This window comes from Triturus cristatus, unplaced genomic scaffold (genome assembly GCF_964204655.1).
Source record: "Triturus cristatus unplaced genomic scaffold, aTriCri1.1 SCAFFOLD_189, whole genome shotgun sequence".
Taxonomy (NCBI): domain Eukaryota; kingdom Metazoa; phylum Chordata; class Amphibia; order Caudata; family Salamandridae; genus Triturus; species Triturus cristatus.
In genome coordinates this window covers 1,067,953-1,082,172 of record NW_028187520.1, presented here as the reverse complement: position 1 = coordinate 1,082,172, position 14,220 = coordinate 1,067,953, and the positions used below count along the sequence as shown (strand labels likewise).

The following is a 14,220-nucleotide window of genomic DNA, read 5'->3' as shown; positions in this document are numbered from 1 at the left end:
GCGTCCTGGCGTCTGAAAATCCAACCGGAAGAGTCTGTGTATCTGTGTATGTGGTGTAACAGTCCATTTCGATCTTCCAGTGAGATCCATTCTCCGCCACTGCTTCTCAGAACAGAAATAGGAGGTAGAGATGGGCAGCAGCCTGTCCTTGATACTGCTCGGTTATGTGAGGATTGATGGTATATGAACCACGGCACAACGAGGAGGCAGTCTACTGTTGCTGCTGTCTGATCTGAATCAAGTCTTTATGATGAAAATACATCTTTATATATATGTTACATACCAGCTTCATAAAAAAATATGTTTATGATCCGATAATACTTTTACGTGGAATGAGAGTTGCTTTTTACTTCCTGCAAAAATCACGTTACCCCATGACTTACTGCTCCCTCTGAAAATATTACCTGAATCCCTGCTCCTCGGATGCCTAAAAGTGTATTGCTTTCTTCTTCTCTGACATTGTTTGTAGCGTAGGTCGAACCTTAGCATTATCTGCAGTGAGATACCAGAATGTCCTATGTGTGTGTCTCTTTTATCGTAAGCACTATTAAGGGGCTCATTGAGCATGCGGCCAGCATCAAGTAATCCAGTGACTCATTCTCTGTCAGTTGCCGAAAGCAAGTGGTGTAAAGTACTGAAAGTAAATTGTGTCCCTATTTAACCACATTCAGGAGAGCCGATGTGCTCCATGTTGTACTCTGTACCAGAAATTACAAAAACATAGAGAACATTATATTTTCCCGGGAAAGCTATTACTGAATACACCACCTTTGTTTGTTAACTAAACTATTTTTCGCCCGAGTATGGGCAGGGACTACATTTTCGTGTTTACTAAAATTCTTAAGTTCAGTGCCATAATACTTTCTTTTGCTTTTCCTTTGGTAATTGAATTTTTGAATCATAGGAGAACCAACCATTCATTAGTCTGTGTGTGGTTAAGTTGTGTTGTGTTAGACGGCATGTTCACACAGGCTCTTGATCATAGATGAAGGAAAGCGTTAGTCGCCGCAGTAGATGGACAGGACAGCCCATTTGTAAAAATCTGCTGGTTTTCAGATGATTGGCGATTTCTTACAGATGCAGAAGCCTGGACTAAATATGCTCAGCCACCACAAATATGACGGCAGAAAATTACAAGGACAACCAAAACAGCAAGATGCCAACACCTCTTCTGAAAGGAAGTAAAGCTATTCTTCCAAAAGCCAATTTCAGATAAATAGTGCAAGCTCTGGCTCGTTGACCTGGATGGCAACACTGCTCACCCATTTACCAGGCAGCACCTTGGCACCCTTAAAAACATCACAAACTCAGTGGCTCGGCTTATGAAGGGCTTGAAGGTTACATCACTCCAAAGCCGAAGCAACTGCAGTGGCGTGCCTTCTAGGCGTATATCATTTTTAGAAATCTGTATCACATCCAAGTCCATCAAAATCAATACCTTCATATACCTGGGTAAAAAACTATATATCTCAGGTAACTGGAAGTATGCCCCATTCAAATGTACATGATTGAAAAGTGGAGGCAACCTTGGTGAAAATTTCGAGTTCAGTCAGTACAAATACTTATGGATGCATGTCTCTGTAATTTCAGTGAGATTCGAGATCTTATTATGAGGGGGTGAAGGCTTTAAGACTCTACCCACGACTGAGCAGCAGATTCAGCAGCTCTGTGCACAGATATGGATGCTGTGAAAGACTCTTCCCAAGCCGGGGGAAACACCATCTCTGTCAGATGCCATATTTAGTTTCAGAACACGCACTTGTACACTCTCCCGAACAATCTGCTGAGTAAAGTCCTCTTTTCGTAGGTCTAATATTTGGACCAGAACCGTGAGGAGGTTGTGAAACATTTGCAGGGTACATGTTGACAATTTGCTTCTCTGCAGAATTTTCCTATACTGAGAAGTCAAGCATCCTTTGCGAATATGTAGCAAACGTTTCCGCAACAGTCAAGGAGCGAGATGGTCAGTAGATAAAACTGTACGTTGTTGCATCAGGCAACTTGAAGGCATTAGAAAAAATATTGGGGTTCATTGCAGTATTATGAGACTGCTATATTATACTTATCCAGACTCTAACTGGTCGTTATGCCTTGGCTGAGCAATCCAGGCAGGCAGCGAGCCTCACAGGAAGAGTTATTGAGGAATCAGCCCATCACGTAAGTTTGCTGACAAAAAATAGGTGAAAGGATTTTACTCCATTTTGTTTCTATTACAAAAGTGGTTTGGTAGGTATCAGCCAGTGTTTAATCTCAAAAAAGAAAACAAGGACGCAAGTAACGTATGTATTGATACAATCACCTTGGTCTGCCATCTCCAGAATGGCAATATGAATGTTTTGATTCACCAGAGCTGTGAGGTATTTTTGGTTCACCATCTCAGATTAGCATTATCAGTTTCATGTAGTTCCATCTGTGCTCCAGTTGGTTACCAGGACTTTCACAAAGAACATAGTGGCAGTGATTTAGAGGTCCTGTACATCCTTCCCTACCTAGTAGACAGGCTTGATGATGCCCCCACCCGTAGTTGGGAATAGAGAACATGGTAGAGACCTGCAAGGTCCTCCTGTCCCTCTAGTAGCTGATAACATTAAAAAAAGACCAAATAATCACAGTTTCAGAATTTTGACTTCATCGAGGTCTCTTTTACTGGGTAGTGTTGCTTTCCAGAAAGAAAACAGGAAATTCAGGGTTCTGTCTCTCGACCTTTTTGTATTCTGGAAGAATGCATGTCTATATCTTGTATTGCTGGATCCATCCGTATCTTCAGGCGTAACTTTGATGACTGGGAAGATCTTTCCCGTTCGTAACTGTACTGGCGTCATAGACCGTGATCAGTATTGATAACAGATTGTTGGTTATAATTTATAGCTCCAGTCTTTTGCTGCGACAAGGCTGGCAGTTGAAGCTTGTACTTACCATCTAGATTTATCGAATACATACAACTGATTGAGGTGGAATAATTTCTGGTTTTTTTGGATGTCACTGATTTTGGACACAGCGTTATAGCCCTGAAGAGTCAGAGATTCACGTTTGCTCTGATGAAACACGTGTCGACTGGCTGTTTGTTTGCTTTTCACACGATGACCTATTAAAGAACACAAAGACTTCTACGCTGGAGTGTTTCTATGTCAAGCTTAAGATACACTAATATTGTGTCATTTAATATTGTATGAGTGCACGGGATTGCTGTCAGTTGTTTATTATGTGTGGGGAGTTTCCCTCACAGATTGAGGGGTTTTAGGGTCTTCCCCTCCCTGTTAGCACCATACCCAATTGTTTACTTGTTTTTTGAATCACGTATATATAAGTGGTGCGCCATTTTCTTCCTGTCTATGAAAAACCCCATCTTTGTACACATACAAAGAGAAGTCGGTGACTGGTGCCTATCACAGAAGTAAACATTTGTTCATTTGCTTGCAGTGTGGATTTTAACAGTTATGGACTGTGCCACCTACCATAGAGGGGTGGCAGTTATCTTGGTATAGATCATTAAGCCTATGATTTTTGTCATTATTAAATAGCCCCAAGCATAGCTTATCTAACAAACAGTTGGAGTTCACTCTAGAGACACTGAATCCTTTCAGAGGAAGACATGATATACCTAAAATCATGTTTAAGTGATTTTTGTATAGAACTGTGCAATGTATTTTCTTGTTCAAATAATACCCAGAGGAACTTCTAGGCAGTGTGCGACCTCCTGAAAGTATGTGCGATGCTCCGCGTTATTCCGCTCAATGCCTGCCAGAATTCCTGTGATCACACCCTGACTAAAGTGATCTTTAGGTTTTCTACTGTCTTTGGACACCTTAAGAGTTAAATGCTATTGTAATGTTTAATGCAGCGTAACCGGAAGCATCTCTCAGACTAGCTATGCACACCAGTTTAAGAACTTCGAATTCTAACAAAAGACACACTGTAAAAAAAACTAGTTCTCACCTGAGCCAACTGGTCTTCGGCCAACACAGTTCCCCGTTCTTTATATTTAGCCTAAAAAATCAAACGTAAAAGAGAATGTGTTCAAAAGTAATTATCAATTAGAAAAATCTCTTTTAAACTGGTGTTGTTAGAGTGCAGGTACTGATGGTGCAGAAAGAAGCCGGTCTATTTCTTTTCTGAGCGCTCCTTCTAGTCAATTACCTGACCCTCCAGTCACAAACGGAGAGACAAATGTACGTCTTTAGGCACACACACTCCGACACATTATGACACGGAGATCTCCCTAGACTGAACTCATTTTATTTTACCGATTCCTCACCAAATTAGGTACAGGTTGGCTAAGAGGCAGACGTGCTATGGGTTCGTGATTTTCTTCGTGTGCATCAATGGTGTCTGGTGACCTTTGTAAGTGTTGAGACAAAATACTACTTCATTTGAGCAATAGTAAGGAGTGAACGGCCGAGATTGGCACAGATGGGCCCTCAGAAGAAGCTCTCAGCCGTGAGATAGACTTGGTAGCGCGTGGGCACTACCCATGTCACCTAGGAAGTCAGTGATAGGAGTTGCAAATGAGACATCGTGTTAACAGGCTCTCCGTTTGGAACATATCCGTTCACACCAGGCGTTCGTGTTAGACAAGCACAGTGGTAAAATGTTCCACTATAGAGGTCACACTTGGGACTCCGTGTTTGAGTAAGGTGCGGGCAGGGCTCAAGTCGGGGTACCACGCAGGTGGACGGCGTCCCCCCACTTATTTTACCAGGTTTTTCCGGGTGGACGCCGTCCCCCCTGCCCAAAAGCTGGACAGCATTGTGTACCAAAGATATGCACCGGTTGTGACGTCACTTCCGGTGACAGCGTCCCCCCACTTCTTTTCATGAGATTCCTGTTGTGACGTCACTTCCGGTGACAGCGTCCCCCCACTTTTTTTTTTAGGACTTGTGCCCTGGGTGCGGGATACATAGGGTATTAAGTGGCACTCATGCCCCGCAATGAGTCTCCACTAGAGACGGGAGCTGGAAAGGCACGTTAGTGTCCCTCCTCGGGTCATACAGTCAGTGGATGAGTCAGGAGCTGGACATGTAGAGTTGTGAGTGGGAGTCTGTGTCTTAGTCGGGCCCATGTAGTACAGCAAATGGACCTCCTCGGGTGGCGCTGGAAACACAGATTTGCTTCAGATCATACAAAGAATCAGTGGCTGCGTCAGGCACACATAGGAGGTAAGGGGACTATATGCATGTATCAAGCAATCAGCGAGTAAGTCGAGAGTTGGACATGTAGTGAGTGGGCTCTCCTGAGGTACCCCAGTCAGCGGCTGAGTCGGTCATGCGTGAATGGTCACACACACACACACGCACGCACGCACGCACCCCCCCCCCCCCCCCCCCCCCCCCCCCCAGCTAGCTATCTTCAGCTCGGCCAGGAAGTCAGTGCTCGAATTAGGTGTTGGATACAAGGGTGATAAATGGCCCTACGCAGGCCAGAGAAAGAAAGTGTCAGTCTAAGAAGGTGTATATGCATGATGGTGCATTTGGTTCAGGGCAGTGGTTGAAGTGCATTTAAAAAGTATTGCGATCTGTGTTGATGCGCGCAAGGGGGCGTGGTGAGTGAGCATGTGGGTGTGGCTAATAACAAAATATTTTGTAACTTTTTTCAGTCTTTCACCTTCTGGTAAGGTAACTACATATAAAATAACACACTGCTTAAATGAAAATTAATGTCAATCAGTGGGAAATGCACTTTCGTAGATTATGAAGCCTCTATTAGTTAATGCACTGCACCAAATCCTGGTTGGTGCAGTGGAGAATAGTGACTTGTGTATGTTTAGTGCTACATGGCCCCAGTCTGTGACAGAAAGCACTGTGAACACGCAAGTCAATACTTTAAACTTGCATTACACACAGTAGAACATTGGCTGCTACAGAATGCACAAAAAAGTTTAGGATACAGTGTTTCCAAAAAGATAGTTTTTTTGCAGGCTGTAGTAGTGCCGTTTTTTAAAAAACAATCTTTTAAAAGAACACACTTCACAGCTTAGCTGGCAGCTCGCTACGTCACAGTAACCCGTAAAACGAAAGAATGAGTCATCAGGAAGCAATTTTTTGTAACTGTCTTTATAAAAGCACACACTGCTCAGCTTTGTTGATAGCTCCTTCACAATACCTCTCAAAAAGAATAAATGTGTGTCACCAGGAAGCTTCAATTAAAGACGAAACCGGCTTCCAGGGGTCCTTCACATTTGCCGATTGAACATCTGTGAACATTTACACTTCTTTCAGGCAAGCAGGCACCCTGGCAAGAAGGCTTTGTGAGCTGTTTGCCCCTCCTTCGGTTTCACAGCACAGGAGACTCCCTGAATGACACTGCAGCTTGATGCATTTCAAATGTCGGAATTAGCCGCTCTGGGGTGGTTGACTTTTGACAAAAGTAGGGGGACTGTTCTCCTAAAATAAAAATAAAGAGTATGGGCACGTCATACCCCTCAAATCCACTTCCACCCCGCCCGACCCCTACTTCTACCACTGGTTCAGGGTGCAGAATCACTTGAATGCTGCCCCCTCTTATTTATGAGCAACAGCAACTGCTACCGCGCCAAATCTCAGAAACAATCTGCGCTGCCGATAGGCGCTGCCTCTGATGCTTTTCCCACTGTTTCTGAAGATAATGGCTATGAATGGAGAGATCCCGCACATGAAGGCCATGTGCTACCAGTAGACCCACATGCAAGTGTATTGCCTGGTGTGCTCTGCTCCTGTATCCCAACGCGAGGTCTCAGGGTTGTACTTCAGAGCACGTTCCAGCATGTTACCAAGGGTGAAGGCCAACCACAACATACACACATCGTTACACACGCACAGGCATGTACATACACACAGTGGCACATGCACACACTTTTCAACTCATTAGGTCTCGCCTGAGCGCTAGCGCATGCGCTAGCTCAGGCGAGACCTTTAGTAAGCGGGTTTTCAAAGTGCTACCAGAGTGGCTTAAAGCCTGTGTGCATGTGAGCGTGAACATGCACAGGCCTCTCCTTTCGCGCGCACCACTCGCGTGTTTTTTTTTTGCTCGCGCTTCTTGTTTTTTTTATTTATAAATCTCCGTTGTGATCTAAGGCCCATGCGCTGTTTTTTTTTTTTGCACGTGCGGATGCATTCGGTTATCGCTCCGACATTTAGAATTACAAGCAGTTAATCAGGTCAGTCCACAGCTTTCCATACCAAAAAATGTAAACATTAAAAAAACTCTGCCTGTGACTTTAGTTTTTAATTGTCAAAATCTACTAAATCAGTCTGCTTGCGGTAATACTAACCAGCCATCTCAGAAGCTGTGACGATCTGTTTTTTTTTTTATAGAAATGATCACAAAAATATATTAAGATTTCCCTATTCCTCCTCCTTTTGACTTCTGTACACTCTTTTCTTCCTGTACCCCTTCTTCGTGGGGTTCTTCATTGTCTGAATTCATCCTTCACACAGCACTGAAACCAGCACTATTGGCAATATCTGATGATATCAGAGCCATTATCGACCATGGTGGCCCAGCAATGGTGCTGTTGGATTTCTCTGCAGCTTTGGCATAGTCTCAAACTCTTTTCTCATCTCGCTCCTGTTTGAGAACAGAATTTGCATTCAGGCACTAAAACGGTTTTACTTTTTTCTCTCAGACTGCACTCGGGCTATGACTGTCCCCCCCCTTTCCATCGCAAACTCTGTTAAGTTCAGTGTACTTAAAAGCTCCTCGTTGAGTCCTACTCCAAGATTTATGTCTCTTCTGTACCTCGTTCATATCTTTGGCTGCGACATTGTATCCTACGCCGACAACGCCTAAATCATTGTATCCCAATCTGAGAACATTCATTAAACTCAGACAAGCATTGGCATAGCAAATAGGCCTCGCTTTTGGGACCTTATAAGTGTTTAGCCATGCAACAATTGATGTTGTCGCACCAAGGATATTGTGCTGGATAACTAAACACTTATAAGGTTCCAAAGGCGAGACCTATTGGCTATGCCAATGCTTGTTTTTAGGTTGCTCCTGGGGAGCGCACGCGCTGCTCTGCGAGGTATGCTGTATTCGGAGTATGGAGGTGAAGCTCCGCCCACTCTTCGCCCCTATTTTTTCTTGGGCTGCGTCATTGTCCTTGGTAAATGCTGGCTTCTGATTCATTTATAGGCTTGGTAGTCCCTGCTTAGTACCGCCTTGTCTTCATTTGTAACCTCCCATGGCGACACCCCCCCTTACCTGTGTTGCTGCTTGGTAGGCTTGAATTACAGCCTCCAAGCACTATTTTGTTTAATGCTTTTCCCTGCCTGCTTGCGGGACACGCTCTTTCGTAGTCTGTGTGCTCGTTCGTGGGCTTAATTTATATTTTCATAGCACGCCACAGTGGCAGCAGCGCCTTAGGTTTATTTGTGGCGCCAAACGCAGCTGCATGTTTTTTTCCCTATTTTTTAAACTTTGTTTGTAAAAGCGCACCATGCTGCACTTTCAAGTTAATGGTGGCCACGACCCTTTCTTTACACGAGCCTTGTCTAAGGAAAGTGGCATGGCCGCCATTAATGTGACAGTGCTGCATGGGGCGCTTTTGCAAACAACCATTTGAAAATGCAATAGGTCTCACATTTAAGAGTTTAGAAAATGAGAGACCCATTGCATTGCAAATGCTTGTCTTCCATTCTGTTTTGTCCTGGTAGTTCGGTCTAGAAATCTGCTTCTTTCCTGTCATCGCCACCAAGTGAATTTTTAGCCCAATTTCTCTCCTCAGCGACCCAGAAGAAACAGTGGAATTCGCCCAAATAGCCCTTCGTTAAACCGTTTCGCTAAACCATGTCCAGTTATCCACTGTGACAGGGGTCTCTCTTGGGGGACTGGTGTCTGGGGGTGGTGGGGGAGCTTCTCCTACATTGCCTCACCCTCTCTGGGTTTCGCTAACTGGAAACATAATGGCCGGGTTTTCTGTTACTTTGAATTTTCATTTCTTCCATGTTCGCACAGGTTGCACCCCACATCTGCCAACACCCTCCGTGGTAGGTGATGACCAGTCTGCAGCGGGGAGCCAGTCACTTCACACACCTGTCGGCATCACAGGTGATCACACACTGTTCATATCACAAGTTGTGTTTATATAGCGCCCCCTCCAGTTTCCAGCTGCCCTTTGGCGCTTTTGGAGTTTGCGGGTGTATTGAGGGGCTGGGCACAGCAGAGGGGGCAGCTTTGAGGATTAGATCTTGTGCCCCACTGGTTTCTACACGACAATAACTTGATTTTTATACAGGATTTCACATCTCATTTCATTTCTAAGCACTGTAAATGACAGGGGTTAGTGGTGTGGTCCAGAATATTGTCACACCAATATTGTGTCCTAAATTATTAATTAAAAATAGAAAATTCACACTGAAAGGGAAGATATTTTTGTACACGTTATCTAGAACACAATATGTATGTCATGCTATATTACTGTATAAAATATTCTGGAAAACAACTGCTTCTATACAGCGCTTAATACCAAGTGTCTGGTTGTATAATGCCTTCAGAGTCTGGGCACCCTCTACGGGTGGCCGGTTATTTTTATTTCGTGCCCCCTCCCTCCCCCACCCTCCTACGTTGCAGGGGCCTGAATTACGCCCCTGCCATGGACATAGGGTACCTTTTGGTGGGCCTCTCTCTGCCAGCAATATCAAATAAACTGTGTTGCTTTTCTGTTTCCTTTTGCTTGGGAAAGCAGCAAGGCTTTCTCTGGCGTTTAAATGTTTCTTATTCCATGACATTGCACGAGTTCTGCCAGGCATACAATGGGTTGGGTTAAGGAATGATGCCCCCCCGCCCACCACAACAAGAAACCATGTCCCTCACACACCCACACGACGGGGCTGCGGCGGCCTGCGTTATGTCCTGTGGTGGTGATGTCAGCTGTATGTTTCCCTCCTCCAGTCTGCCCTGTGGGTGTTGTCTGTTGCTGCTGACAGTGCTTAGCTTGTAAAACAATAACTGCCAGAGCCCTCGTCAGGAGGCCACCACAGCATGCACGGACCTCAGCCCCTTCCAGCGCAGCCCATCACAGAATCAACACAACTACTAACCATCACACTGCTTCAAGTCTGACAATTCAGACTGGTCAAGGCCCCCAAAGCTATAAGAGTAGCTTGGGCGGCAGGTATTAGCTGTTTTAAATGCATATTGAAATAATAATCAACAGTTGTTCTGTTCCTCTTTAAAATACACAATCAGCCCCACTATGTGGCAGCTGGCGTAAGTGCCGGTGTTGATAATTAAGTGCTGGTGCCAAGCACCGGAATCCACCGGCTTTAATTAAGCACTGGCAGCTGGGTGTCCGACTGTCCTTTCTTTCTTCAGTGGTACTCTTCGTTAGATCCCGAGATGTCAGCTGCATTTTTTCCTTCTCAAGGCAGCCTGTGTGTTATCTGTCTGTAGCTGCCGGGTCGAAGTCGGTCAGACTTTCATTTTCCTTGCTGGCACGCTCTTATGTGGTGTGGTGTTGACATCGGCTACATGTTTTCCTCCTCAAGGCAGCCTATGGTCGGAGCTGTGACCTGGAAGTATTGGTGCACTGTGCTTTAGAAATCTTATGTTTTTAATATAAACTTGAAAGGGACTTACATCCTGCCTCCTCTCGTTCCAGCCTTCTCATTGTTTCCTGTGCGTGCCACTTACCTTTCCTCCATTTCTATTGGTTGCAACATATTTTCCTGCATTTATCAATGCTTGTTCCTCGTCTGATTCTCTTATTTTCCCAACACCGAAATATAGTTAACATCCGCTTTGATATAACTATATTTTCATAAAGTTTTTCCTTTCACTCATGCAGCATATTTATATAAAAATGTATCCCCTGGAGAGAATAAGTGATTTGCAAAGAATCACAGGTTGTTGTGCGGCACCGCCGAGACTAGAACCAGGATCCCCAGCTCTGACCGCATCATCTCCACTCCTGTGTTATCTGTCAGGGAGCTCTTTCCTTCTCCCAGATGATAAAAACAGCTCTTTCTTCATGACATCGGCGAAATCAATGCTTGTCTAAATAATAGACCTGTCCACTTTGGAGCATTCTGGCTTTTTTTTAAGTCTCCTAGAATCTTTTAATTATACTGTGCAAAACTTTTTGGAGCGATTTTGTATTCACGGTTATTAATGTAGGCTTTACTTTTATGTTCCGTATGCATCAATAACATTATAGTGACCTCGCCCCAGCCCACCTCACATGTTTAATTTCTTTTTGGGGATCGCTTTGGTGTTACATTCATGCTAGCTAAACAGTGCAGGAGTGCAATATGCACTTTCAAACTTTACAACTTAAGACTTTAAAGTTTGGAGCATGGAAGGTTGAAAACTTTTCGGTGTTCATACTTATGACCAGCACACCACTTTACTGCGTGGACTTAAATATTTCACAAATACGCACAGGTTGTGTTATTTCCACTCCAGGCTACTACTGAGGGGTGACCTCTCCCCAACTAAGCTAACCTATTTATACTCTGGGTCCCCAACAATCATATTGTACTGCAAGCTTCCTTTCCTCACCTTCGCCTACAGAATATTACAAGCGCACACCATAAGTGTCATCCAGCACAAAGTCAGCAAGAACACAGCTCCACCTCAGCACCAGAGCAGCCCCCACCTCGGCACCAGCACAACCTTACCTCAACAACAATTCAGCACCAATACAGCACCACATCAGCATCACCTCAACAAAACAACTCACTGCACACTCAACTACACCTAATCACCACCACCTCAGTATCACTCAGCATCATAGCTTTAAAAAATTGCCAAAGCCAATCGGTTGGCTAAACACTGATGAGGTCACACAGGCGAGACCTATTGGCTATGGCAATGCTGGTTTATATATGCTTGCCATCCACAGTGCTTCAATGTCTCTGGTGACTGCCACACAGCTTCCGCCCAGCCTTGCAAGACAGGGTTTTCTCCGATAAACCCTCATCATCAGAATCTCCTGCAAAACGCTGACCCAACTTCAAGAACTCTCATTCTACTAGGAGAGTTCCAGTATCAAAACGAGTACCGGTAAGTTGCTGTCATTTAAAGCACTGCACTCTTCTACTACACTGCTATAACCTTTAGTTGTTAGTTGGTGCATCTTCCTGATTACTGTTCTGTCCCTTGCTGCTCAGCCATGAGTGATGTCACTTGGAATGTTGAGTGTGTGGGACTGGAGGAGTTGGCAGTTGGATGAGCAGGGAGGCTGCTCCTGGTGGGGCTTTACAGGAGATCTACATGGGCTTTATATGAGCATTACATGGACTTTGTGACTAACCAATAAACCTGCAACTTGTTCTACGTGACCTGTCTACGAGACAATCTTCATTATTACACTGGCGACGATTTGGAAGGACTTACGCGTGTGTTACTTCAAAGGTTAATGGTTTCTGAAGCCTAAATGATTTACAAGTAAAACTTCAAAAGAACTTACAAGCTGGTATTTGAGGAACCTGTGTGTTGCTGATGGAAACTGTACTGGAACTAAGGATGTGAGTAAAAGAAATTTAAACTTATCAACTGGAACTAGCTGTACATTTGAGGAAGCTGACACTTCAGAGCCCCACCAGTGACCACTCCATCGGTCGCCCTAATAAGTGAGTGCCAGTTCCTTTTGAAACTTTCTATACAAGAATCTCTTGTTCTCTGCACGTTAAAGAGAACCTACATGTTGAGGAGGGATGGTTGTGAATACCCTTTCACTTTCTATTACTAGTCAGCGAAAAGTTACTGTAGAAATCCAACTATTATGGAAGAGTTGCTTTGCCCCAGCTATCTGTTTTGGGAGTGGCGATAGACACCCTGGTCAGCTGTTTTGAAGTAAATACTAGAGTTGGGAATTGTTTGCTCCACGGCTCTCCAGAGGAAGCAGTGACGTATGCTGGTTAAAACTGACACCCCGGTGAGGAGTTACACAAGAGTGGTGCAGTGAGATGCTGTGAATGTGAGCCTTGGCGATCCAGAGTAAAAGGAGAGACGCGCTGTGGAGGAAATCTGCACTCCTGTGTAAAACTATTGGAGGGGTATTGTACACTATCTGTGAGTATTGTTGCTCTATATGAGTTGAACCGTGTTGTCTTTTGGGCCCCTGGGGGGCGAAGACAGGGTGGAAGGCTTCTATAAGAATCATCTTACCGTACTTGATTTGCTGTGCTCTGTTACAACTATGTCGGAGCCGTTGGTGCGAGGGATGTTCGTTGGTGCAAGAGATGTTCGTCCTTCGTTCCCATCCTGAGAGTGATGACGCAATGGAATCTTCTTCCTGACCAAGATCAAGCACGTAACACGATACACACGGTGCGCGCTGCACTGTTGATCTACTTTCGTCATCTACGAGATGATCTGCGAGACGTCAGCACGCTCACGCGTACTTTTGGCATCCATTTTGGATTGGGAGATTTCTGTGAGATCACTCACATTCTCGCTGTGTGTTCATGAAAGCGCATGTTTCGTTTTCATGCCAAATGCTCTGATCTTCACAAGTGAGCATTTGGGGTCAGTGACATGACATTACATGAATAGCATGTTTTAAGACATTATTGTACAAAGTTGCTGGAGGACAGTTATTTCAAGTATTTTTTTTTCATGGTTATTCGTTGTGCGGGGGAGGTACACAGTGCACGGTTGAGCAGCTACATCAGCATGGAAGTACACAGTGCACATTTGAGGAGCAGTTCTTCACGTTGACTTATTGCTTTTGGCTCCTTTTCATTTTTATTTTTTTTTGTCGCATTTTTGCATTGGTACACTCAGAACTGTGACTATGGATTTGTTTACATGGTTATGCATCCTGGTGACTTTGACTTCTGGCGTATGGGAGTCCCACTTAATCATCGGGTGAGAGGTCGCTCACCGGCGTGTGCGCAGTTTAAATGTTTTATAGTTATAGTATTAGTATCTCTATTTTAGTCCTAAATTCACTCTATTTTACATTTTATTTTATGGTCTTGCTTAGTTTCAAAGGGAGGTGTATTCCCCTATAGGGTGGTGTGTTTACCCTATTACAGTATTTTGAGTTTTGGAGTATCATAGGGAGGTGTATTTTCCCTATTACAGTCTTCGGTGAGTTTTTGGGAGGTGTTTTCCCCTATAGGGAGGTGTTTTCCCCTATTACAGTGTTCAGAGTTTCATAGGGAGGTGAGTTCCCCTATTACAATGTTCTATGTGTCTAAGGGAGGTGTATTCCCCTATAGGGAGGTGTGATTCCCCTATTACGTTGTTTTGAGTTTTGGAGTATCATAGGGAGGTGTATTTTCCCTATTACAATGT

General features: G+C 44.3%; 1 protein-coding gene across 4 annotated transcripts in view; it reads right to left on the bottom strand.

Annotated features, from left to right (window-relative positions):
- LOC146771117 (vacuolar-sorting protein SNF8) overlaps positions 1–14,220 on the bottom strand; it is a 334,422-nt gene that overhangs the window by 297,167 nt on the left and 23,035 nt on the right. For all 4 annotated transcript variants that reach the window (XM_085640346.1, XM_085640345.1, XM_085640347.1 and 1 more), the window contains exon 2: positions 3,937–3,987. In XM_085640346.1, coding sequence (XP_085496472.1) covers positions 3,937–3,987 — 51 coding nt within the window. The remainder of the gene's footprint in view (positions 1–3,936; positions 3,988–14,220) is intronic.